The sequence below is a fragment of the Ciconia boyciana genome, chromosome 10 (assembly GCF_034638445.1).
Source record: "Ciconia boyciana chromosome 10, ASM3463844v1, whole genome shotgun sequence".
NCBI lineage: Eukaryota > Metazoa > Chordata > Aves > Ciconiiformes > Ciconiidae > Ciconia > Ciconia boyciana.
The window spans coordinates 20,719,233-20,747,163 of record NC_132943.1 but is presented as its reverse complement, the minus strand read 5'-3'; the positions used below and the strand labels follow the sequence as shown (position 1 = coordinate 20,747,163).

The 27,931-nt window shown below is 37.3% G+C and overlaps 1 protein-coding gene across 7 annotated transcripts in view; it reads left to right on the top strand.

Moving 5' to 3' along the window:
• FIGN (fidgetin, microtubule severing factor) overlaps nucleotides 1-27,931 on the top strand; it is a 104,459-nt gene that overhangs the window by 48,041 nt on the left and 28,487 nt on the right. The window contains exons 4-6 of one of the 7 annotated variants that reach the window (XM_072874579.1): nucleotides 3,265-3,361; nucleotides 6,948-7,000; nucleotides 8,808-8,862. The exons of 5 other annotated variants lie outside the window; for them this stretch is intronic. Coding sequence is in view for 1 of the 2 variants with exons in the window: in XM_072874576.1 (XP_072730677.1) it covers nucleotides 8,808-8,862 (55 nt within the window). In the remaining variant the exon portion in view is untranslated. The remainder of the gene's footprint in view (nucleotides 1-3,264; nucleotides 3,362-6,947; nucleotides 7,001-8,807; nucleotides 8,863-27,931) is intronic. One more of the 7 variants, XM_072874576.1, reaches the window with a different exon arrangement.

Below are 27,931 nucleotides of genomic sequence, written 5' to 3'. Positions count from 1 at the left end.
CTACCTGGTGATAGTAAGACAAGGTAAAATGTTTGCATTTCTGAGTCCTCTTACTGCATGACTCCTTTCTACTTTAGTCTATTCTTACGTGTCCTTATTCATGGTGTATAAGTCACTGCAAGGGTGTGGGCTGTTTAATTCCTGGTAATCTACTGAGCTGTAAAAAACTTATTATGATGTGTTGGAAATGTGGATTTTCATGCAAAGTTCAAATGCAAGGGAATATTGCTCTCGTTTTGTAAGGAAACCTGCCCTTAAAGGGAAAACCAAGTTGAAAATACTTCCACCTGAAATTGTAGTCTAAAATGATTTCAAGCACCACCCAGGATTATTGCATCTGAAGCATAATGATGAGGCTTTTTGAAGTTGGTTGGCTTTGCTTATTTGACAATATTTTAGAGAAAATCCAAGTCCTGTCAGTGTTGGTAACAAAATTCCTGTTGACTTTAGTGGACTCTGAGTTTAACTCTAAACAGCTGCTCTCAGCGGTCTGTGGCCGCTCAGTGGCGCTTCCTTTCCCGTGTACTGCCATGGTGTCTCTGGCTTTCCACTTCTCACGAGGGAGTTTGCATGCAAATCCCACGTGGCACAGACGGGTGTTGGCTGGAAGCACCTGAGCCAGCCTCGGAGAGGTGCATGCAGAACTAGCAGGAGTGGAAAGACCAGAAGATATTTGACAGTATCCTCTACATATCTACAGTAATAAAAGAGCATCTCTCTTAAACTATTTTAAGCTGAAATTATTACATTTCAAAATATATTGCTTACATTTTTAATTGAATTTTGCCTATCCTGTCATCTTCAGCAAGCGTTAAATAACTTGAAAAATCTTGCAGTCTGTGCTCGTTTATAACATAGTGGCTGTAGTTAGAAATTAATTACAGTAATGTTCCTAAAGCACAGGCTGCCTCCCCATCAAGAAAGCCCTTGTTTCCTTATAAAGACCCTCTTTGCTGCTATAACACTTTTTAAAACATACTCCCTGTGAGCCATTTAAGAATCAGCAAAGGGTATAGATGCGTTTCCTTCCTGGGGGGTCTGAGTCTACCTTTCACCCGTCTCTGCACCCCGCCCTCTTCTTCCCACCACTTGGAGAAGGATGTCTGAAACCAGTTGCCATCTTACCATGTCCTCCCACCTGCTCCGCTCCTCTGTACCCAAGTGCCTCCCACAAGCAGCAGAAGGCTTCTCTGGGGAAGGTGAGTCCAGCTGTTTTGGCAGCCTGCTGCTTTAGCAGCTGAGACCCAACTCTCTCCTTTGGCACAGACAAAGCAATCTTAATGCTGCTCATCAAAATATGTTCACCATGCGTGGGAAAATGAGCCAATGGGAATGTGATATGAATAACTTGAAAAACTGCAATTATGATTAACGCTTCAAGTGCTATTTACTTGAACATTTGACCAAGATAACGCTGCTAATTTCTTTTAGCTCAATGTGAAATTTAGAGTCTGATTGTTCTAATTGGCAGAAAAGGGAAAGCTGCCAAAAACACACACTGATTTACCTCCCCCTTCATTCTGTTGACATCACTGAAGTTGCACAGGATACTAATTGTTAAAGAAAGTTACTTTTGGGCTTCGGCTTCTTTCTGCAAACATCCATCTCTGATTTAAAAGATTAGAATTTAAGATCCTCCAAGTTAATGCTGTGAAGCAGATGAGATGAAAATAAATCCATTAGCTCACCTTTTGCAGCTCTGCAGTGTCCTGCAACTTTGGGGACGGTGGCTTAACTGATCTTTACAAATTAAAATCACAGATAAGACAACCACTAGAAAACAGCAGTAATGGCTAAAGGAAAAGACATCTGTGAATTTGATATGGACCATTTAAGTATTATAGCCTATAGAAATAACATATGAAGCATTTGGAGAAAGTAGTTCAGCTCTACCACTGAACATCTTCAGGCTCAGACACTTATGAAGATTATATACTGACATGAGAGTGGACTGGTCTAATCTAAAATCCATTAGGCTACCAGATCTATCATTAAATCAGTAAAATCCACCTCTTTGGTCCATAGACTGGTGTGATGCATGGATGGCAGAGTGATGTGGGGGAACCTCTCACTGCCATAAAGATATTTATCATTGTAATAGAGAACAAACTGAAGGCCCTCATGTGACATGCAGCAGAGACAACAGCCTTGTTGTTCCTGTCCCCTAAATCTTTTTCAAGAAAAGGAAATTGCAAGTACTCTTGGAAGCAGCAGGAGCAAGGGGAATGGCTTTTTTTCCCTCTTTGTCCCTCCCAAGAATATACCAACCTCTTTCCAAAGAATTTTATTATGTCTCCTTTCACTGAAACCTTTGCAGTCTTTAGTTTGAAAAATTCCTCTCTGTTTCAAATAGTACCTTTCTAAGAAGTGGTATAAGTTATACACGGCCTGTTTTATCCCTTTGCCAGGTATGAGGCTCTGAAGATATTTACATTTGTCATACTTTATTTCTACATCTTTTCCTGAGTAGGTATTAAAAAAAGAGTAAACTTTTAGGAAAAAAACCCCCTCCTGATGTTAGAAAGGGTGTGAAAATACTTGGAGAATATTTGTGGGGAAAAAAAAAAAAACAAAAAAAAAATGAAACACCCCACCCACACACATGCACTCTCTATTAGGACAACTTTTCATAATATCTCATGAACAATCACCCAATTCAAAAAGTATTCTAATGCAGACTGTTTAATTATGTGTGTAAGCAACAGGATCACAAGATCCAGGAAAATATTTAATGATCTTTCAAAAAGTAGCATAGAGTTTGAGCCAGGCAGCTTCCTAATGTCAGTATTTTGTATAGCTAAATCCGATGCAGTGGTGCTAGTTAGTGACACTGGTGACATTGGCTGGGGTTATGGGCTGCTGCCTGCAGGCAAAGGGACAGAAGTAATGGTAAGAGAGTGTGTACCTTCTGTCAATTAAAGCCTAGCTGCATTTTTCAAATGCTTATAAAGAAAAATAAAGAATTTTTGGTATGGGTTTGGTCAATGTGAAGATCAAGACCTCTTAAAATTGATGAATCTGGAGTTAGCCAGCTGCCTGTTGACATTATTTCCTTCACACTATCAGAAATAATACAGTATCAGACAGCTAAAGCAATGAAAAGTTTAGTGATTGTTTATGCCATGTATGTTGCTCAACACATTGCCGAGTTTTGATATGACCACTGTTTAGTAAGGCTGAATTGTAGAGAATCTTTATTTGCATGTGTGTACATACTTTTTACGTTATTAAATATCAACGTTTCAACATCATTTTCCCTTTTAGGTTTATAACAAGTGGCCCATCTGAAATCTTTATGGCTTATGCATCTGCTAAGGAATGGTATCTACTGTATACTATTTTAGCCCAACAGGCATGTGAGGTAATATGGCTTAGTCCTTTTTCATTTCAATTTGTGTTGTCTTGCTTAGGCTCTGGGTGAAGAGGGAACATGTGGACAATGACACTGGCTTAACTCGTTAAGCCAAGATAATTTGATTGTGTGTCTGAGTCTTATCAAGGCCAATCAGTGCAATAGTTTTGGAGAGAAGATCTATCAAAGGACAGACATCCTTGAAGTAACTTTCCAGTATTCTCCAAGCTTTTTTTTTTTTTTCCTTTTTTTTTTTCTCCTTATTTTTGCACATTTTATGACTTGCAAGGCAATGATTTGGTAGATCAAAGATCTGTCTTTTGGGGAAAATGAAGGAAGAGGGTAGAGGATGCCTCTCCTTTCCTCGGGCTCCTTTTTCTGTGTCAGTCTCCATCCTTCTTTGCCTCCCTCGGGTGTTTTTGTCACCCTATACAGGACCCACTGCAGGTGCTATCGCACACTGCACAGCAGAAAGGGCTCATTTTATTCCTGCTTAGCACTGTGGATTCACACCCTACAAGACTTCTAGTTGAAATCCGGCCTTGGAGAGCTGGCCTTCTCAGTTGGGGTGGCAGGGAAGGCTAACAGTTTCCTTGGCTGGAAGGCATCAAATTGGATAAACAGAAAACGGGGGCCTGGAGAGTGGGAAAGCTCTTGATGGTGATTAGTTGTCATCCTGCTTGTCAGAACAAATGAAGAAGACGAGCACAATGTTTGCACTGTTTGAACAAGCCTCAGAGAGCAAATTAGATGGTAAATGTGATCATAATTTGCCTGCCTTTCTTGAAACTCCCATGGTGCTATTAGTGTTTTTCTTTTTTCAGGTAAAAAAGCTTTAATAAATACATACTTCTCTGGAAACTGAAGTGCACTGAGGTTGTTTACAGATGTGGTGTGCAAAGATTTCTGTGGTTTAAGTGATAGTGCTTATTGTATCTACATACTGCAGGCTGGTGCAAGGTGTGTAATGCCATTGGAAAAGATAATGTATTTCAATATTGCACATGATTTGGAAAAAAAGATATAGATAGCTATCTATAAAAGTATATATTTAGATAGGTATGCATATATAAAATAAGCCTGTGCCTGAGCTTTATATGGCACTTAGTTGAGTACTGTTGATAAGCCAATTATGGTATTTTTTGGAAAGATATCTGGAATGTAAATTCTTCTGTCCTATTATCCTGTGATAATGTGCAGTGGCAGGCTGTGCGCCTTGCTGAACTGCCGGCACACCTAAGGTAACCACAACTGTTAATAAATAAGAAAATCAGCACTTCTGTGTTTTGTGTATATAGAAGTGTGGAGTAACCTGTAGCATTTAGATAATGAGTTTGGGGTGGAGATGGAGAAATGCTACTTACAGTTTATTTTACACATGAAAGTATTTCACACATAGCAGAAATTGTTAGTGTAAACAAGTATTAAGAGAACAAGTATGAGCATTGTTGGAGAATAAGGTAAAAGCTGTGATGTGAAAGGCTCTCTTGAGCAAAGACAGATGACTGACAGTGAAAAGATTTAAAGTATTTTGATTGCCTTGCAATGAAATCTGAACCTGTGGAAACTAGTAAAAAATGACTGAGCTTAATTAAAGACCTATAGGAAGCAAAAAACTTTGTTTAAAAACCAAGTGCTTGGAATGTCATATCTCTGATTTGTAGTTACCCAGCTAGATAGAAGAACATCAGACTGCATCCAAACTAAGAAATTTCCTCAATATACTGTAAAAATAAATAAATAAAATAAATAGTAACAATAATTGTGGATTCACTATGTCACTATGACATAAAAGGTAATGACAGGAGAATGTAAAGAGGAGCATATTTATTTTTATCTCTTTATAAAATCATTTTAGTATACAGGCAGCTCAGACTGGTCTTGCTGCTCTCTATCAAATTGCATTTGCCTATGCATCTCTCTTCTTTATCTTTTATCCACCTTGATAGGGACCCACTGGTAAAGGACCCTGCTGAAGGGTCAAGGCCAGAGTGTCAACATTACCCAACATGAAAAAGAGAAATTCTGTCCTAAAGCAGAGAAGCGCAGTCCTTGTGTGCTGGCTCTGGCTGGCTGTGGTGCACAGAGCTTTAGGAATTACAGTGGCTCTTGGAGTTTCCTTTAGAAATGCTCCTTGTTCCGCATCATCTCCAGCAAAGCTCTGTGATGGACATAGATATTCTCTATCGATCTGCTGGGCCTACTTCAGACAGAAACATGTACATTTTTTTTATTCCTGTGTATTTTGGATGAGTTCAGAGCAGTAGAATAAATGAAAAGTGTTCTGCTTCAGTCAGTCACCAAACAGTGCCAGACATTGTATTGTGCAAATACAAGCTGGTAAGAATATACTTTGGTGGCTGATGCAGTTTTTACCAATATTTTAATATACTGAGGTTCCAGTGAATCAGATTATGTTTATAATACAGCTGGCAACATACTAGTGTATTCCATATTAGTAATGCACAGTGACAAGCAATTACATTTCATTTTTCTTTATTGACTATTTGAGGCTTTAAAATATTTATTTGGCAAGTTTGCGTCTCCTTTTTGTTATTTTTAAAGATGTGAGTACTTAGCAGGCTCATACGCTAATGATTTTTAAGCTGTAATAGAAACACACAGGATATGAACAGTGATGTGAAATAGATTAATTAAAATCAATGCTATTTCAATGAATACTAATTGAATTATTAATGCTTGGATCAGGGTTTTTCCCCGTTTTGTGATTATTCAGCTTGTTGGCTGATGTATGCATTTCTGTTGATGAAAGCCATTTCTCCATCTTCCTTTGTTGTTTTGTTTGGTTTTTTTTCTTCTCTCCTGCCCCTCATTAAAGGAATATGTTATCGATACCAAATAGGAGATAGTGACTTGCTCATAGCCAATTTACTTTTTTCAGTGCTGTCTCCGTCATCTTTTCCAATCCTGAGTACAATAGCACACAATCTGTTGCAGAAGTAGCCTAAAAGCTCTTCAAATGCGCTATGATCAAAAGCAGGGTCGGCTGGCGTCGGGAGGGCCATGGTGTGAGTCCGTAGCTGTAGTTGGGGTGGGCTGTCAGAAACCGCCGAGCCCTGATGCCCAACGCTACCTCTGTGAGTCCACTGCCGCTGGGCTTCCCACCCCGCTGGCCCCGTGCGCTCGGGTGGATAGTGGAGAAGAGCTGCCGAGAACCTGCTGCCTAGCTCTGGGCTGAGGAAAATTGCTCTCTTCTCCTCTTTACCCTGACTGCTATTAATATCCCTTCCCCCAGGCTACTGGATCATATGATTTCAGCTGAAATAGATTAAAAATTCCTCTGTTTTGATGCCAACAGTAATGTGATACATTTGTTTGCCAGTTCTCTGGGGTTTTTGTTTTTGTAACTTGAAGGGATAAGCTCAGGGTCCAAGGGAAAGATTGTTATCCCACTGAATTTGGAGAGTGGGTTCCCTCACTATTTTAACAATTATATTGTTAGAAAATAGTCTATTAAAAATATGTAATTCACCTCTTAATCATTTCCTGCGAACAGAACAGTTTTGTGTGTGTGTGTATGTTTGCACAGAGCAAAGGAGACAGCATCTCTTGATTTTTTTTGGTCTGTTTTCAGGAAGCCTGGTGTGGTAACTGGCTAAGATAGCTGTTTCTGCAACAATAGTGCAGGTAAAAGAAAACATATTTTTTTCCCCATAATTAACACATGTCCAGAAAGTGCAAAACAGTTTGAAAGGATTCCTGGAGTGGAGGATTGTCAACAGGGCCTTGGCAAATGAACCGTAATTTTGGGGACTGCTATGGGAGAGCTACAGTTCATACTATTGAGACCTTTGGGGAAAACATCTATGGCATGAGCTTCCAGTATGCTACAAAGTACAAGAGCTGTTACAATACCTGTAGCACATAAATAGGGAAGGACAACGACTTGGTATATTATGAATCTTCAGAGAAGCTAATGCTTTCGAACAACATTTGTTTGAATATTATTTGTTGGATTACAATACATTATTGTGGATTCTCAGACACAACTGAGATGTAATTCTCTTCTTTTCTAGCCAGCTAGGATTTGGTCTTCAGTTGAAGGCATTGTACGTCTCAATAGTAAAGTGTAATATTCTTGTCTTCAGCAGTATCTGTAGTTCTGTCAGCCAGGTGCAGTAGGGCTTTTTCCCTTCACTGTGAATCAGTAGTACATATTATTTCAGTTATTTATTATGACTGCTACTAATAGAAACTGCATTAACCAGTAGTGCGATTTGCATTTCTAGAATGCTTTCTGTAGCACTCTGAAGCTTTACAGATTTGTTACAAAACATGGCTTAGACTGAAAAACATTTTGGGCAGTAACCAAGAAAATGAAATGGATGTTGAAAGGCAGATCTGTTGCCATCACAGATTCTGAGTGGAGAAATTCTAAGTCATTTGTCCAGTGCCTATGTCATAGCACTTCCAGCCCTCCTAACAGCAGACACAAAGTATCTTTCACATATATTTCTGCACATACCCTTTCTCTTAATTATCATCTCTACCTGATGGGACCAGTAAAATACTCTGGACATGCTTAAGGCTCCGCTGACAAGCAAGAAAGGGTTAATTAAATGGTTTTATTCATGTATTTTTCTTTTTCACTTTTTCTTTTTTCTTTTCCCTTATTTTCTTCCCCCACTGATCTCCATATCTGTGTCGCTTGAGCTGAATGAGATTTCTGATATGTTGTGTAACAAGATTGTAGTGATATCTAGCCATTTACCTAAGTAGTTTTTCAACACTGATAGCAATTGGAGGAGGAAGGAATGTAACTTTTCTTCACATCAAAGAAAATATTCTTACTTTGTTTGGCAATAGCACTGGGAACAGCTTGGTGCACTTATAAAATATCTTACAACTTGCTGCTGCTGTAGTGGAATGGGATTAATCAGTCATCCAGAGGAAAGAATGGAATGATTCACATGTGGGACTTGGCATAATACAGTGTCCAAGTCCCAAATCTGTCCTGCTATAAACTTCAGTTCCCCACAGCCCTTCCACATCATTTCTCTGTAGATATTAGCTAAATACTGTCGTTCTAGACTTTCATCCAACCCTAAGGGGCCCAAAGAACTTGTTATTTAAGAACTTGTCATATTTGAATATGACCACTTTACAAATACTTAGGCCAAGAGTATGAGTTACTACAAAAGACTTACTCCACTGCTTCTCAGTTAGATAAGACAAGTTGTTTAGGCATATCAAGGGTTCAAAATTCCTTTGTTTGAGTCTCTGATCGACAACATTCCTCAGATTATGTTCTGATAAAAGCGAGAGAGAAGAGGTTGTTTGGATTTGACTTCTTGACCGGCTGCTATAAAACTAACTTTCAGCTCAACCTCAAACCATTTTCATTCTTCCCTTGAATTCTCTTTTGCTAAAAGATACGTTTTAATGGGTGGGAGTAACTTCTTGTATCCATCTAACTATGGATTCTTCTTCCAAGCTTCATCTTAAGAAGGATGGAATTGAGGAAGAGAGACTAAAGGATTCATCTTGGGGTAAGGGAACTTATTTTTTTCCTCCTTCAGAGTTATTTCTCTCAACTTAGAAGCTACTGTTCCCATTCTAATACATATGAGATTCTCATGATTTGAATTTGATGTGTTTAATAGAATTTTAAAAGGGGGGAAGAAGAAGGCGTCCTAGATCTTCTTCATTTGAAGTTAACAATAGACAGGAACAATTTAATGTGAAATGTCTGGCTTGTATTTCAAGACACATCTTTATAATATTATTTTTGCTCTTGATGCCCAAGGAAGACTTTCTTTTCAATATCCTTTGCAGTTGGGATGATAACTCTTTCAGGCAGTACTTTCTGGCCTCTTCAGTGTCTTTTGTTGAGCCTCCACAAAAAGGCAAGCCTTTGAAACTTGTTGACTCATTGGTAGAGTAATGAATAATTCAGGTCTACAGATTGTCCAGTAAAGACTCTTGGACTTGGGACTTATTCTATCAGGTACATCCTTTCATCATAGAGATACAAACATAGAATGATAGAACAGTATAAAGGGAAGTAATTAGTGCATTCTTTTACTAGGCTCTGCAAGATAAAAGCTTTGAGATCCATCAACATGCTATTTAGATTGCTTGTTTTTCCATCTTTATTGGTCTCCTGTAGCTAAACTAATTCCTATTTAAAGTATTTTATTAAATGTTCTCTCTCTGATGATGATTCCTTTCCCTCTCCTCTTTGTTGGAAATACTTGTTACTGTTTTTACTTCTTCCTGTCTGTGTTGGATTGACAAGACACGGGGTAGCCATGCAAGAGAAGATAGAGCTGATTTCTTTACCTGTATTTTTATCATTTCCAAGCCTGGGGATTGGCTCCATCAGAATTCACCTTGTGTTTATCTAAAAGATTCTTTATGCCTTATAGGCGTGTAAAGTTAAGAAAATAGTATTTTTTGTTACTAATGCGAGTCTAAATAAACGGGAAAACACTTCAGGTTTTGGAATAATTGCTGATGGGAAAAAAATAATGGAGAGAGAAGACTTATAAATTCTTCCTAGACTTTTTCTGATAAATAATTTCTTAAAATAATTTTTGGTCTTTTATGTCTCCTCAGCTATGGCAGGATGCCTGAGCTTTAAATTGCCTGCGGTAATGAAAGGTGACATCAGGTGAAACCAGAATTCAGCAGTGGGACTAATGGGATATTTCATGGGAGTCTGGTATCTATATACAGACACCAGATAGAGTAGGAAACAAGTCTATTATGAAAAGTTAAGAGAATGGAATGCGTCCATTTGAAAATTATAGGTAAATAAACTAAATTTGTCTTTCAAGGAAGGATATTAAAGGGCTGCCTACTATTATTTTGCAGAGGGGAACACGTTGTAAAGTATGAGCTGATCACGCTCCAAAAGGCCTGTTTGGACTTTATTTTTTTTCTTTACTTTTTGTCTTGCTGGCATGACATGGCTACTGTAGAGAGCTGATGAAAGAAGTTAAAGGTATTTAGTCATATTACTGGAGTGAATGAATGAAAGGAAGTAATATAGTTTTATGGTTTAGTTACTCATTATAACCGAATGGCATCTTTCACAGCATTGAATCAATACTCTCAGTCAGAGACTGCAAAATGATTGACTCCCAATGTGATTCCAGAGCCGAGGTGGCCAACAGAGGAGGGGAAAAGTGTGTAATACATGGAGTAAAAATAGGAAGTCAATGAGTAAAAGAAAAGATGCTCAATAGATGCTTCCTTCGGTGACCCGGTTCCTTTTTAGAAATTTTCTACACATATACAGCTGCCAAGTGGAGACTAGCTGATTAAGATAGGATAGGTTTCTCTTTAGTTCAGTAGGAAATACTGTCTTTTTAAAAGGTGACAAATTACGCGAGCATTTCCTACATCAGGAATCTGGACAGATGAAATTATGGTTCCTGATGATTCAGCATCAGTAGCTTTTCTGAACTCTAAGTCACTGGGATAATTTTTTCTTTTCTTGGAATAATTTGATATGTTAAATATTTGTTCCAGTTTCTCTGTTTCAGTTTGTTTGATAATGATTTACTGTCTATTCCCTTTGTCTTATATTTTGGCTGTGAAATTCTTCATTGCAGATTGTCCTTGGCAATAACTGGCATTTGTCTCAGTTTTTGCCCACAGGTGTCAGTCCAAATGCTTGTAGGAGTTTACTGATACCATAAACATGTCTACTCAGTCACCAAAATCCTTACTGGAGGTTGGCAGATAACACTGTCTCTGCCATCATGCTTTCTCCAGCACCTCAGTTTTAAGTAGCTTTAGTAAGTTTTCTCTTAGGGACCAGAAGATGAGATAAACACGTTTATCCTCTTTGAAGGGGAGCGGGGGGGAATCTTCTCTGAAATACAGTGAAATCTCATTCCCTGCCCAGACCTAGTGGCTCCCAATATTCAGATACCCAGCAGAAGCCAAAAATTTTAAGGTGTACTAACATAGCACACCTGCTTTAATGTGGCAAAAGGCTGACAGGCAGGTCAGTTATGATCTTATTTACTCTGTAGCTTTTTTCCTCTGGTTGTCAAAAACCTCTGCTGCTTCCCTGGCAGGGCGGCTTCTTCTGACAGACCTTATTACCAGAATATATTTTATTCTTATATCAGGATTGGCTTCCATGATAGCTCTAGTATTGTATCATTGCTAACTATTCCTCTCAAGTGCTTCAATCCCTACTTAATGTTGCCAAAGACACCATGGTTCTGTGAAAGCAGTGCAAAATTTTCAGCAAAGGTAGCATCTAGTGGGTCTGGGGAAGTATCCAGCTGCTTTCAGCCAGTTCCTATCAGGGCAAATAGGAAGCGCTGCTGTTGCCAGCAAGTTTTCTTGTACAGACCTATATCCTTCTGGAGCAAGGGATAGAAGAATGACACCAGGTTCACTTACCAACTCATCACACTGCCCTTGAGGAACTATTACAGCTCAACAGATTAATCAGATAGATTAATACTCCTGCTCTCTGGTGATTACCAGAGGTCTGTTTTGATGGCTCTCATTCTGGCACTTTTCCCACTGAAACCCTTTTCCATGTTAAAGTGGAACTAATTAATTCTAGGGCAATACTGAATGGTTTCTTTCAGGTTAACAGTTCAGCCAGTTTATGTCTGGATGCTCTAAGTCCCACTGAGATATCTTAAACCAATTCTCCAGACAGTGTAGTAAGGTTACCTTGCTACTGGATATAGAAGCTTTTGAACAAGTGAGATCATAAGTAGTTATAGTCTTAAACATTTATAGTTTTGAGTTGCATGGTTTGTTTTTTCTGCCATGAAGATGCCATGTTTGCCTTTTACTGAAGATCACCTGTATTTCTTCAGTAGTACTTTCAGATAGACAGCATTCTTCTGCACAGGGATCATAATCTGCCATGTGTTAATAGCACATGTCACTCTACTCCAGAAGTGGCTGCGTTGTGGTGACCGCCTTTAAGACAGAGTATCTATCATATGATAGCAGCTGAGAGACATGACGGTTGACATACAACAATGAAGACGATACTAGGGGAATTATGTGCAATCCTTAGTCAGGCTCTCTGAGCTTTTGTAGCAGAGGCAATAATATATATTATACTTGTAGCAAAGTAAAAAATAAACCTGCCTGCTTCTGTGATTAGCAAATAATCAAAACCTGTGATTGCCAGATAATCAAAACAATCACTGCATCTTCAACCATAAAACTTTACCTTAACTTTTGTTTTCTTCCTGAGTGGATAAGATTTAAGAGTTGAATGACATATGATAGTTTCTTTTCTAAATAATTTTGATTTTAAAACTTAATTCCTTGTCTAGACATACTCAAAAAATTTAAACAATGGTAGAAGAAATCCAAATATTGGCCTCCTTTTGAGAGCCTAAAATCTGCTCATTTTTTGTTATATTTTCAACTTGTGTTGAAAATGCTTTCCAATGTTATATTATTCTGACAGCCTAGCCTAAAGTTCTAAAAATTAATTGTATCTCTACAACGTTTGAAAACCAGCTTTTTAAAACATGATTATGAAAAATGTTATCCTTTAATTAGTTCCAGAGGAAATGTAATTGTGGAAGACTTTACCAAGATGAATATTCTCTAAGGAAAAGCATTTTGAAAGAGCCAGTTTGGCAAGCTGCTGTCTTGATTGCTAAACACCAATTCAAGACATCCCGATTTGACTTTAGGGTAGGCACATTCCTACTGGAAAACACACAAGGTTTTGCAGTGATTTATATACTTATTTTGCCAACTCAGTGCTGTGATGCTCAATATCTTGAAGAATGAACTCTCTAGAATTAGGCACCTGGTAGCCTTGAGCACCTCTTTGTTGTCTCAGGTTTTGTGCTTAATTGATTTGCTATGTATGTTTCAGTGGGTTTTTTGTTTTTATTGTGCTGCCATTAATAGTTTTATTTCTTATTCTTTTCCTTTTTATTGGAGCATACTACACTTGACTTGGAGCTCTTAGCATATTTATTCTGTATCAGATACTAGGCTAGTGAAAGCCAACCCCAAAGTGACTCTGCCATTTCCAGTTCTGTCTAAAATAATCTCTATACTGCTGTGAGCAGGGACTGTCCCCAAAAGTGCTGAGTTGATCCTTGTGTCGGGGAAACAGTATTACAGTGGTTTGATGATTTGCCATAACTGAGTAGCAAAAGGACAGGAAGGTCTTGAAGAAGATGAAGTATATGATCCTCCAATTCAGTCTGCAGAAATAAGGGTATTCTTGAGAAAATTTAGACAAAGTAGTGAAAATTCAGCCAGTTCTAATCTCCACTAGATTGACAGCAGTATTTCTAGGTTATGTATCAACTGTCTGACACAAGGCAGGCTCCATTTTTGCCCTCAATGTTGGGAGGGAGCAATATATGCGTACCTAATCCCTTCTCAAAAACAACTGAAACTGGTATTCCAGAAAGAGCTGGGATCATTTGGCAAAGGTGGTGACACTATACTTGTCTTTGCTGACCATTATCCTTCTGGAATTATCCAAAACAATGCATAGTTCCATGGTTTACCCCATTGCAGGTGATATGGCCGCTGTACTGAGGATTGTCTTATATATTCCCTTGAGGTTGTCTCCCCATTCCAGTGTGATCCATCCATCTTCTCTGTTCTCACAATTTGTAAAAATGGCTACAGTCCAAGAGAATCTGAATAATCTCCTAAATCTCCTGGCAATACTGCTGGGAGAAGAGGTCCAGTCTTTGTACTTCTTGCATCTGGTATTGTAAGAGAAATAATAGCACAGCACTGTAAGGGAAATAATAGCACAGCACAAGATCTAATGGGGAATTCAGCACACAGCTTATTTGAGGTACTACACTGTATTTCTGTAATGATCAAAAATTCTTAAGTGATTCATGGAGAGCAAGTTGGGTTGGAAGGGACCTCTGGAGGTCATCTAGCCCAACCTTGTGCTCAGAGCAGGGCTAATTCAAAATTAGATGAGGTCAGTCAGGGCCTTGTCCTGTTGAGGTTTGACAGTCTCCAGGAATGGAGATTCCCCAGCCTCCCTGGGCAGCCTGTCCCAGGGATCAGCAGTTTTGAGAGTTGTATCTGTGTTATGCCCTTCCCTTCAGCATCGCCACCGAAACACACACTGCTTTTTTGATCGATGGATTTGCAACATGGTGCATTTCACCTTTTATTGTCACCTCATATAGAAGAACAGTAGGCAACAGCTAAGATATGGTTTGCAATGTATAATTTTCAAAAGTACTTTTTTTTGGGGGGGTGGGGAAGCACGTGTATGTAACTATCATAGCACACAGTAGTGAAAATCAGACACCTCTACGTCTAGCTCGGAGAGGATCACTTTGATTGTTCCCTTCTGGAATTGTCACTAAAGGAAAGGTGGAGAAAAACTGATGCATAAGTACTAGTTAGTTTCTGAAGGGAAATGACAGTAGTGAAACCTATTTAGTATAGTGAAGAGATTGCCAAGGGGGAACATTGTTTATTTGAGGTATAGACATCAAGGAAGAAGAGAAATTCTTCAGAGGGGGACATGGGAGTGTAACTAATGGATTGGGAGAATTAATGGGATAATAAAATAATTAAGAAAGGGAAATTTCACCTGAGGCTGTCAAATTTGACATAACTGATAGGAGATGGAATTTCCTAGGTTATACTTGAAAAATAATTAATTCAAGAAGTGTCAATTGGCCAATAAATCATTTCAGTTGGAATTGCAGAAGAGGTTTGTAGCTTCCAAAAGAAAATTGTGTTTGTTTTTGTATGTGAAAAGATCACCGTATAGTATGCCAAACTCTGTATAAATGTTGGCAGCTAGGACTCTCTGAACGAAGACTGTTTCATCACTTTAAGCACAGGCATCTTGTGGATTACTGTGCAGTGAGAGTTTTATTTATTTGTATTTCAGTTGTTTTCTCTCTAATTTTAAAATGAGTTTTCCCAAATGTTCTGTTTCTCTTCTTTAATTTGTCTTTTATTTCCTCAACTTCTTCATTTTTCACAAGCTAAAATGAGCAAGAATGCAAATACTTGGGTAAGAGCTTTGAGTGAGTCTCTCTTATTTCTGGACATCTTTACTGCTCTCCCTTGTATTTAATCTTTCTTTTCTTCCCCTTCCCTGTTATATTTCTGTCAGCCAAAAAAAGAGTTAAATTATGTGGGATATGGGGTGGCTCTTGTCCTCTGATTTTTTTTAGATGTTTTCTCTCTTCAGAAGTGTTGCAGTTGTTTTCATTTTGTTTCTGCTTTTTCAGATGAGAAACTACCACAGAACATATCTGCAAGAGTGATCACTGGATTTTTGTGGTGTGCATGATATTCTGCAGCACAGATAATGCTATAAATACGATGCTACATCTATCAGTGAACTAAGATTTTTGTTATTTTAACTTCTTGTGTGCATCGTTTTTCTGCAGTTTCTGTTATGGTCTCAGACTTGTGACAAGGGAAGGGCTGAGTTTGCCACTAAAGTGGATCAAATCACTTGTTTGGTTAGGAGGAAAGGTAATTTCTGGGCTGTTTTTACTTGATATTTTTACTTATGTCAATTTGTAGCAACTCAAAGAGCCTGCTGGATTTTGTGGAGACTGCTGTATTTACAGTCAGTGTCGGGGTTACCAGTAACTAGCCAACAAGCCCACTATGGAACGGGAGTGACGTTATCAGTCAACTTTTCTCCTGCCTAGACTTGCAAGCAAGGGAAGTACATTCACTTGTCTGAGCTAGTGTAGGAGGTTGTATCTGTACATAGATAAGAAATTACCTTTATTTATGGGAAGAAATCCTTCTTCCGTTTTGAACTGGCAGGCTGAGCGAAACAGTTACAGTTCTCCTTTAAGTAAATGTCAGATTGATGCCAGTCTTGCCTCAATCAAACTTTAAAACAGTTATTATTGCAAGACAAGGCGATTTCTGTTCCACTGGCTGGTTGGCCCTCTTGGACATGGCTTCAGCTGTTCCTTTGAAATTCTCATTGAAAATTTTGGAGTTTAACATGAGCCAGCATTTTAAAAAAATTGATTTTTTGCAATTGCCCATCGTATTGGTAAGGTAGGGCAAGTATTGGTTAAGTGTGTTGTAGCAATAGTTTACTTTTCATTTCCTTGCTGTGCAGTACGATCCGTGCTCTTCTGTGGCATTCTCTTCTACTTGAAAAGCTTGACACTAAGTGGATATATATTTTTAAATATAGACAGGAAAGCTATTATTTTTTATTTAGCTTTTACTGTGTAATGGAATTTGTGACAAGGTTATTTGCTTCAATATAATTTTGTGTACTGATTAGTGTTCTTTGGAAAGGGCCTTGAGGCGTGTTGCACGAAAGATGCTATATAAGTAGGGAATGGAAGGGTAAACGACCTTCATTTAAATGCAGTCAAGTAATCATTATCAAAGTTTTAAGCAATTTGAACTGCCTAACAGGAGGTATGATGACAATAATTGCCAATGTCCTTAAAGGACAGCTGTACCCATTTGATCACTGCCACATGCTTAAAGTTCATAAAAGGAAAACCACTTTTCACAATCTCTAAGTAGTATCTGAAGATATCTATTAAAAAAAAAAAACCAAACAAACCAACCAAACAAAAAAACCTAACAGAAAAACACATATTACAAAATGGATATTTTGGAGGTCTCTGCATGTAGCCTCACAGAATTTTATCATATAGCAGTGTAGGTGCTAATACCAGAGGGCATGAGTGAATTATCATTATTAGTTAAAATAAATAAAGAAAAAAATATAAAAAAAGAAAAAAGTGCATTAGTATTTAAATAGGAATGAAGCAGGCAGTGCATATCTAAACAGGAATGGTTTTGCCATGCGAGTGGAAGGAATGCTGGGCTCTGCAATACTGTTCTGAGCTTAACCTTTAGGTAACCAGGGACAAGGAAGTTAGTTATGCTGAAGAACCGAGCAGAAATGTATTATTATTTCTATTTACTCCTTTCTCTACCCAAAATCAGCTCGAAATATTCCCACATATAGACATGCACAAGCAGAAATGGACTTCGCCCATTCTCTGAGGTGCGTATAGAGGAGTTGGCCCCAGTTTGGAAGCAATAGTTCATTCCTTAGTGTGACTCTGTGCCAAGTTAATATTTCCTGTCTTTCTCTTAATGTTCTCATCACTGGCCTAGTCCCACCAGTTTTCCACAGGCTAAGAAGAGCTCTGCAACCCTTCTGAAATGGGGATATAAAATACAAAAGAGCCTAGGGAATCTTGAAGTCCAGTCCCGTACTGTCACTATATATTATAATATAAAATGATAAAGCTGTGTCTTAACATGAGCTAATTATTTTTGTCCTTCAGGACTCTGGCTCACTGTTCAATAATGTTACTGCCCTGGGAGTTACAAATCTTCTAATTTGCAGCATAAATTTATTTATGGATGTTTTATACTTATTTGTTCTTGTGCCAATGTTGTCTTTTTGACTTAAATAGTTCATCTCCAGTGTATATGCTTTGCTGATTATATTTTTACAGAGGAATCATATTCCTATCCAGTCTTGGCAGGGTAGAGCAAGCCAATGTCTTTTATTCTGTGTGAACATACACTCTTCATTCCTAGTGTCATCCCTATAGCCCTTCCCTGTTCTTCTTCCAGTTTAAGTTAATCTTCCCTGAAGAAAATCAGAATTACAGTTCTGGTGAGGTTTCACTGTGTAATGACGTTAATACTTTCTGCAAAAAAAAATTTGCCTGTTTATATTTTACAACTGCGTAGCTTGTTTCCATATTTACATCAAATTAGTTGGTGAAGGTCCATCTTCCAATCAGCTTATACGTTTCAGTTTTTTTCCTTTCCCTTTTCTTTGTGATTAAGTTTCAACTTGTAGAAATTTTTTTCACTATTAACTCATATTTCATACTACTACTTTCTGTTCATTACTTGTGTTTACACGGAACATGATATCTTACCTGTGTGATATTTTGATTTTTCTTTCTACTGGTGGTGCCTCCTAATTTTGTGTAATATGCAAGTTTCTGCAGTGTGTTCGTACTTCTTATGTAATATTCATATTCAGTAATGAATTTAAGGGAGTTTTGCAAACTGATCTCTGAGGAGCTTCGTTACCAAGCTTCCTCCAGTTCAGTAGATGCCCTTTCAATACTGTCTGTCATTATACCCCTTTTAGTATTTCCTTAACTAATTTACAGTCCTTTTACTAATTCCTATCTTTCCAGCTGTTAATGCAAAAGGTAACCTATCACATATAGGCAGATGTGCAGTTAAATGAATCAGTAATTTCCTTTGCTTAAAATCAGCCATATTATCAAAGAAATTAGCTTGGCATTAATTACCTTTGACAAATCCATTGTGAACTGCATCCTATTTTTCTGCAATATATATATGTATTTAAACCTTGAACTAATAGGAGAACTATGGATTCTGGATCAATTCACCTCTTCTGCCTCCCTAAATATCGGTGCCTCCCCCCCCATTCCCTCCAAGTCCAGATGTAATCTGGGAGTTTTAATGCATAATTTCTAGGACTGCTCCAGCACACTTCATTTTTTTAATGTATGTCCATTATTTTGACATGACCAGAGTGTTTTATCCAACATATCCCTTTTTATGTCTTCACAGTCTATAACGTCATCAGACACCCTTTTCTATCTATTTTTGTTTTTCCTAAAGAAAACATGCATTTCACTATCTGTGTTCCAGCCCTGACTGCTGTTTCAATGTATTTTGCTTTCCTGCAATAGCTCATTCTATATCCTGCAGCACTTCAGACTCTTCCATTTTGTTTAAGAACGCAACAAGTCAGAGCAGCAAACCTTAAAAGTATTTCTTACTGATTGGATCCAGTTCCCTAATTAGTCCATTCATGAACCATGCCATGTAACTGATGATTATTTGCATCAAAATTAGTATTTTCTTCTAGATGTCCATCATATTTCCCCCTCTGTTCTCTAAGCCATTATTGTATCCCTGTTTTCTTGATTTCCTTCTTCCTTTGACTCAAATCCAGATGTGGAAAATATGTGCCTCTCCCAACAGTCTTCCTTTCTTTTTTAGTTTACAGCTAATATATGCGTAGATGTGCACTCATTAACAAAGGAAGAAGAGAGATCTCAATAGAAGTTTAAGGAAATAGTGAGTAGGTGAAAATTGTATTGCAAAAATAAAACTCAAGATTTACCTTTCTGAAAGTGGATCACCCTCTGGTTTTTTTGATAGATCTTTCTTTCGCTGTTTTGGACATAATTTTTTTTAAACTATAAAAAGTGCCAGTGAAGACTTCTGGAAAACTTGGAATATGTCCCCCTGCGTTTTAAATTGACCTTGCATGTATCTTACACGTGAAAAAATAAATGTCTAATAAATAGGAAGTTGGCATATATATTTCACTGTCATTACTAAGTAACTGAATGTCAGTGACATTCTTTGAAGTTTTGCTGTTCCTCTGGAGTCTCCCAGGCTACATCATAGAAACTAAATGGAGCCAGGACATACACTCATGTGTGGGCTCAAAACCACGAACCTCCATACTGTGCCACTTGTCCTCGAGGCTGGAGACTGGGACCTGGCCCACTTTATTTGTTAGTATAATAAGTTATTTCTGGAGAGAAATAATATTTGCCAAGTAAGTTCCCATCGGTACGTCTCGCAGGAAGTATTTTTCCCCCACAGCAAGAAGTGAGAAATGTTTGTTTTCTTCTTAATTGGTAAGAATGACTGATAGTAATCATGGCAGGTGGGAAGCGTTTGGGAATGAAGATTTATGCCTGAGCTGTTAAATCTCCCAGGCTTCACCCTGCTTTGGAATCAATTGCTCTGAGTTACTGTGTAGAATGGGGAGGAGGAAGGAAAGTATTTTGCTTTTTCTGAAGCGAATCACTGTTCCAGGCTCTGTGTGAGAACTGGGGTTCTTTAGAACTAGGAATGTCGCTCCCACATCCCTGATTAAAACACACTGTCCTAGTTTTTGTTCTTTCTACATGCTCACAATTATTGTCCACAAATGGTTCATACCAAAGTCATTCTCTTTGTACCTTACAGTCTTTACGATGAGAAAAAGTGCTGCTGTCCTCTCTCCATCTTCAGGATGCCCTCTTCTCTGTCCTCTCAAGGTGTAAAACCAGCCTGTTCTAAATGAACAACTTTTGCATGGAGAGGGAGGGGAAAAGGGGAATATTTTTCAGTAGAAAATGGTCAAAATTTTAGGATGCATCTTTGAACCGAACAGATTTTGCTTGAGCCTCCTGAGATTTTCTCACCACTGTTACTCGGTGAAACTGTATTTATAAGATTATTTTAGCATCAAAACACAACTGCATTTAATTCCACTGGATTGCACTTTTGTTACTTGGAGCAGACGTTTATGTGTATATCAGCTCTGCAGAGTTCTGAAAGAGATTTAAGAAACAAATATCATAAAGCAAACATGTCAAAATAAAAATGCAATTATAAGTCAAAATGTCTTGTGGTTTAGGTTGAAGGAAGAAAGGGAAAGCTAATAAAAGAAGAATACATATATATTTTTAGCCACAAAAGGGGTTTATTCATTTTTCCATGCCACAGTGCTACATTATCTCATAGAACAGGTGAAGAAAGAAAGAAAGAATGCGGAGAATAATTTTTATAAGGACATTTTTTACATGTAACAAATTAACAAAGAGAGTTCAGATGCTTACAGTGATAATACAGGTATTTTTAATAAGAAAATTGCAGAAAAGCACCAAATAACTAGAGTAATGATGAAATTCTTTGACTCCACTGGGGGTATCTTTTTCAAAGAGAAAATAGCCTGAGCGAAAAGGTTGTAAATTGTAGAAATGGAAAGCAAAATTTTAAAATAACAATCTATGCAATGCCATTACAACTTTCTTTTTTCTTTTGAGTTCCTGTATTTGGGGAGATTCATTTTATATTGAGGAACTTTCTGCTGCATTATTTACTAGATTTGCATCTTCTGATATACTTAGCAATACTGCAGATAGAGATCAGATAAATACAATTAGAATTTTTTCACCATTCTCTATTATATTATGTATGGTTACAACACGACTATTATCTTTGCTTCACTGTACACTACCTATGAGAATGACCTTGCTCAAAGCAAAAAGTCCCCCTGATTTCAAGCTGAGTAACAGTCAATGTTTTTCAATGGGAAGCTGGTGATGATCTTGAGGAGAATTGTTGACCACAATGGGAATTGCAATTGCTCGTTATTTCCTTAATTTGTACTTGCCCTGGGAAAGTACTTGCTGTGAAATATTTGTACTGTCACACTTAGACTTGATGGCATTAGGCATCATTTTGGCTTTATAGATGGCACCAAAAATGTTGAACAGGTAAATATGCTTCATTTAAATAATAAGTTACTTTGTTGAAACTGAGAGTATATCTGTGGTGTTCTTTTCCTGGCGGTACAGCTGTGTGATTAGAGTGAAAAGAAATCTGGTCCTTAATTTCCATGTTGGCAAAATCCTTTCAAAGACTCAGTTGTAGTGTGAATAAGGTAAGCGGTGCTTTAAAATGATGTAGTTTTCCTCACTAGCGAGGTGAAAGTGAAATTAAGCACAGTACTTTTCCTGTGTAAATGGCTCCTAATGCTACAATTACAAGCTAGATGTCATGAATCAGCAGACAAATAAGTCTGTAGAGTTGCTATGCATGAAACAAGTTATCTTATTTAGCCACATGTTGAGACTAACTCACTTTCTTCCTTGCATGTGATATTTTAGCCAAACAGTAACTTAATTTGAATACACAAAGTAGTAAACTGCTATCCCTTGGAATCAACTTTACAGAGACATTTAGTCAATGCTGTTTGGAAAGAATAAGTTCAATATATGCTGTCATACATTAACAACATCTAAGTTATTTTCTGGACTAAATATATTGAAGCGTCAGTGTATGCTTCTTTTTCTGAAGTATCTGTGAACATTTTCCTTTAGACTATATCTGATCATTTTTGTGATAGGCTGGGTAGTGCATGGATGGCTTTTATGTGTGAGTGGGTACATTTTATATTACTTAGAATAAACAAGGTTACTTCTTAATAATGCTTTAATAGGAGTTTCATTGATTATGTGTCACTCCTGTTAGTTCATAGGAGTTTCTATTAAGCATTTACCTGGGTGCATTTTCTGTGATTATGGCAAGCTTTCAATTGGTGCACCTCATTCACTGTCTTTATTTAGCATTATCTCCTTTTTTTATTTTCATTCATCTGTAAGATTCTGTTCTATTTCTCATGGAAGTTTACAATGGTGATGGGAATACTCCATAAAAAAAATAGAAGGAAATTTGTGCCCTGTTACAGAATATAGTAATATATATGCATGTCTGTTCATCTGAGAGAATATTTTTTTTTTTTAGGCATCCATAGTCATTTCAAAATACACCATGCAGTGCAGCAGTTCTATCAGATACTGTATGTAATGTGTTCACATAAGCCTCTCAAAGCATAAATCTTCAATGCATGGGAGTTGTTTTATATCCCAGGCTTTCTAAACACTATACTAACTATACAGACTGTATCAATCTGATAGTTTGGGACCAGAATTATAGAACATAGGAGTGCAGGGCTGTGTGAAAGATGAGATCTCTGTATTTGAATTTTACTTGAATTGATCCATAAAGTTATTTTTAGAAGTTACATTCTCATAACATCTACATAACCTGGTTTACTCTAATCTGATTTTTCCAAGCTTTTTAAGCAGTGCTGAAAATTACTTTAGGGAATAGATTTGCTTTCAAACAGAGTTTTCAGAATAAAGTTCGGGTCATTGTGTTCCTTAAGAGATTGGCTGAATGCCACTAATAGTATGTTGTGACTGTTTTTAAATCTCACAGTTGGCTACAATACACTTGAGTAACTTCCAGCTTTATTGTCAAGCCAAGGTACGGTTTCAGTAGAGATGTTATCTGGCATCCACAGAAGATATTATCATCAGTTAGAAGTAAGATGCACTTCATCATTTTTTGCAGGTCTACTCATTATGTTGTGCCCTGCGTTTGAATTAAGTTTGCAAAAAAATATTTTGTTTTAAAATGTAAGATTGCAGTTTAGTAGCCTTTGAGGTTTGACATGAACATCAATAAACAAACAAAGTTCATGGAGCACATTTAGTATCTCAGTTTAGAAGGTACTTTAAAATATGTTTTCAGATTAAAATAATTAAATTTCAGAATTAGTCTCATTGATCTGAGAAAAGCCAGATTTGTAGACATAGATAATATCCTTTATTAGACTAGTGGCTATAGCTGGAACTGTTGAAGAAGTGTTTGTTTAACTATTCCATCCAGTTTATGAGAAGAATATTAATTATAATTACTTTTTGTGTAATATGGATGGAGTCAAAGTGAAATTCTGCACCAGCATGTTCCTGGTTACTGGGAGATGCTAAGTGAAGAACACTACCAATATGGAAAGTATCACCTCCAGATGTATTTTTTTAAACACCTCTAGGGGATCGTGCCACTGCACACACAAGAAGCCTTTGAGATCTCACCTTCTCAGGCAGTTCTGTTTCTGCCCAGTTTATCTTATATTAGCAGAACAATAATAATGGGGTGACTTTTATTTATGATGCATTACTTCTAAAATGTTAACGCTTGCTTAACTGTGGGCAGTTGATTCTTTTTTTCTCTGTTTTTGGGGTATCAAAGAATTTGCCATTCCAACTTACAAAAGTCAACATTGCTTGAAGTATATACTTCTTTATTTTTTCCCTACAAAGGTTATTTATTATAGAGTAAGAAGTTAGGATGGTGGATCTCCATGAATACATACACACATCAAACCCAATTCTCTCCTGACATGCCTATTCATTTGGAGGCAATAGTGCTGAAAGACAATTGGACCGATAGTTGAGTCTAATAGCAAACTACCATGCTCTAAACTGTGTTTTCAATCTTGTGAATTTGAGCTGTACCATACAGGTCTTCAAAGTGTTAAGCATTTGTGAACCGGTTTATTCAAGCTCATGAACATCAGAAGACAAGAAGACTTTTAAAGGCATTCAGCCACCAAAAGATGCAGATTTAGATCCCTAATGAGGTTTTGAAAATCACTAGTTTGTGTGTTGAGGTCACACGTCTGATTTTGAGTCTTCAGCAGCTGTGAGCCAGTCCTTGGATGGAGGTTGCACATATATATCAGACCTAATGATTTATCAAATGGGATCTTTTATTCTAAAGGGCAGACAACCTCATAATGCCTGCAGCTGGAGTTAAGGGAGAGAAGCAGAATGGTGGGGCTGGCCACCTCCCTGACTTGACTTCAGTGCTGCCCAACTCATGGCGTTGGCACAGCTGGGACGTGAAGGACCGCAAGCTGAGGGAGGTGACAGGGGTAGTGTGGCTGACTGAAGAATAATGTGAAATAATTTGCAAGTCTGCCTTGCTCTTCTTGCAGAGTGGAAGTTGTTGGGATGCAGTTTCTGACGTGAAGTGAATTAACGGTAGAGATGGGGGCATTTGTACACGAATCCAGATATGGCTCTGCAAGCCCATCTCTGGCTACCGTGTGTGGCAGAAACAGCAAAGATGGTCACACCTCCCATGTAACAGAAATATATTAAAATTTATAGCTTTTATTTGTAAACTCACAGATCATGTGCCACACTGTGTAAAGTGTGATTTTTTTTTTTTTCATTTTTTTTTTTCTTCTTCTTCTGGTTTAATGTTCAGAGTTAGTGTCATCTTAATTAGTTTCCACTGACAGAATAAATATTGTTCCATCTGTGCACTATTACAGTCAGCGACTGAAGGTTTGAAAAACTTGAGCAGTGGATGTCAAATAGCCTGTAAAGGGAGTGGAAAGCAACTCATTTTGGATTATTTTGCATATATCACCATTCAGAAGGTTATGGGAGCAATTCTCATCTGTACTGCTATCATCCCAAAATTATGCCAAAATTTTTTTCCCTTTTTTTTCAACAGAATTTACTTGATAATGATAATGAATACTAAAATGAAAGGATTTCATGCATTATGACAACATAAAAACATTAAGCCTTTTTTTTTTTTTACAAGTTTTTAAATGTGTTTTAAAAGGGAAACATTTATTATCATGTTGCTGAGAATGGTTATCCCTATTTATTAGACAATCCTGAGACCAGAGGCAGAGCAACTTGTCAGGAATCTCCTTTCCTTTCCCAGTTCACATACCATGTAAAAGAAAATACACATTTATAAAAGGTAACTCTATTTATTTAAGCCTTATTCCTGGAGATTTCTTTGGCTGTGATGAAAGCAAATGAAATTAAAAAGCAAGTCAACACTGTATTTAGACTTCATTTTGGTGTTGTTTTGGCGGGCTCTGAAAAACTAGTCAGGCAGGAGAGACACACATAGAGTTCTCTGTAAGAAGTATAGTTAGTTTCTGGCTGCAAGTCTGTCTGACATTGAAAATATTTCTTCTGAGTAATAATCCTTTACTTAATGTGACGGAATTTTTCCAGTTCAACGTCTTGTCCTTCTTGTAGCTTGATTAAACAAATTAATTTCTATATAATTGGAAATCAGTGCAGCTCTTCATGAAGATGTTGCTCGGTATTTAAAAAATAGTCTTAAAAGAACATTAACATCTCAACTATTTAAAAAGAGACAAATCCCAGGCAGCGTCCTTAGGAAATGCTGTAGACTACATAAATCCGATTACCCAAATTCTTTCTTAGCTGAAACAGGATCATATCTGATGATATCTATGAAATGTATAGTTAATACCCCTGAGTATCCAAAAAAATTCAGTATCTGCATATTATATTAATGACTGAAATTGTCCAGTATATGTCCCTTTAGATGTCCATTATTTTTTTTTTAATTCTCAGCAACATAAAAGTGGAGGTAACAAAACATTTATTAGCAATTGTATAATGAGAAACTTTAATTTGCATAAAATTATTATATTTAAAGAGCATGCATTCAGCTATAGAAAGCAGTTGACTGCCAACGTCTTTTTCAAAGGTATAGAAATCTGTGCAGAGTTGCGGGGGGGGGGGGGGGGGCAGTGGTTTGTTTTTCGTTTTCCTATGTGTTAAAGTTATCACATGTAAAAGAAAAAAGATGCACTTGCTCTTCTGTGTTTCTTAACATGTTGAGAAATAGTACATTTCACTTTGAATATATTGGTTTTGCTCTTAGAAACAAATAAAACTATTGTAGACATAAGGGAGGAAAAAGCAGCACTTACTGGGAATTGAACAATTCAGCCTTCTTTACTGGAAGCTTTTGTTATTCTTTTATATAAATTTTGCTATAGAGATTAAATTATATGGCAATTTTAACCAACTAAAACTCATAAAAGAAATGGCCTTAGACAAGTGTTATTCTACATCATGTTTAAATAATTAGACTTATGTCTTATTGAAATATATGTTCTTTGGATTTAAAAAGAGATAAAAGCATGAATATTGGCATGATTAGGAAATTATATTGTGTCATGGTGAGATTGATTGATAGGTAGTTGAATGAAAATGAACTGAAAGGCTTGTAGAAGTAAATGTGTATTCTACTACTGCTTAGACAAATGTGCTTGTGTTTACCTGAGTTACAGGACAGTTACGCAGGTGAGAAGAGGCATCTTTCCTTTCTGTGTTTGGTTTGTGCATGTCACCATTTTTGCTGTGAAATCAGTCATAAAGGAAAGAAAAAGCTCACACTGAAACAGAGAGCACTTTAACAATTTCACAATTTCACAACTGTTTTTACATCACCTTTACACCAGAAACAAACAAGTGAACAAATGGAAACCCATCAAAATTAAATACGTGCTGAAAGGGTACACTGTCCTTTAATGTTGGCTATCTGGTAAGGACCCCTTATTTATTTAAGCTTTTTTTTAACCAATTTCTGTAACCAGCTCGGCCAAAGAGATGCACATCTCTGAGAAAATTATCTAAGAAAGAATTTAAAGGTTATAGTTAGAGAAATACCTTTCTATTATTCTTAAACCATTTTATTGATTATTTTTTTTCTCCCCCTCCCTTTTTTTTTTTTTTTTTTCATTTATTATCTGTCCCCTAAAGGCCTCCTACACATTGAAGTCCACAGTGGAACTCACTAGTGGGGATGAAGCAGAGAAACCACTGCAGGATTCCCTATTTCAAAGCTGAACCAATATTCACCATTGACACATTCATTCATCTGTGCAGGGTCATTGGAAATCCTCTTTCTCTAGTTTTTCCTTCCCTTCAGGGAGCAATGCTTAAAAGAGCAAACCCCTGGTGTGAAGAGATAGAAGAATTCTCAGCGTGGCCAGTGGTGCCAGGAATCGAATTAAAGTTGTCCATTTGCAGATGACTGTATACTCAGCTCCCAGCATATTCAGCTATGGGGCTTGCTGCTGACGTTTTATTTGAAATGCTGTTGGTGGCACTTAGTTGTATTTAAAAAAAAATTGGCGCAAAAAGTAATTTCTCAAAAATAAGAAGAAATGCTGAATTTCAAAACGCATGTGGTTCCTGCTGATCCTTTTAGGTCTGGAGGTTGTTAAGGATCATGTGCCAGAGAGGTAAATAATTACAGAATTTACTTCTTTGGGTAATTTAACACTTGTCACTTATTCTGCTATTGTTGACATCTCTATTTTGGCATAAATCAGATTTTGACATTACTAAACCTACAATTTTGTTTTTCTTCGCACACATTATCTCTTCCATGTGA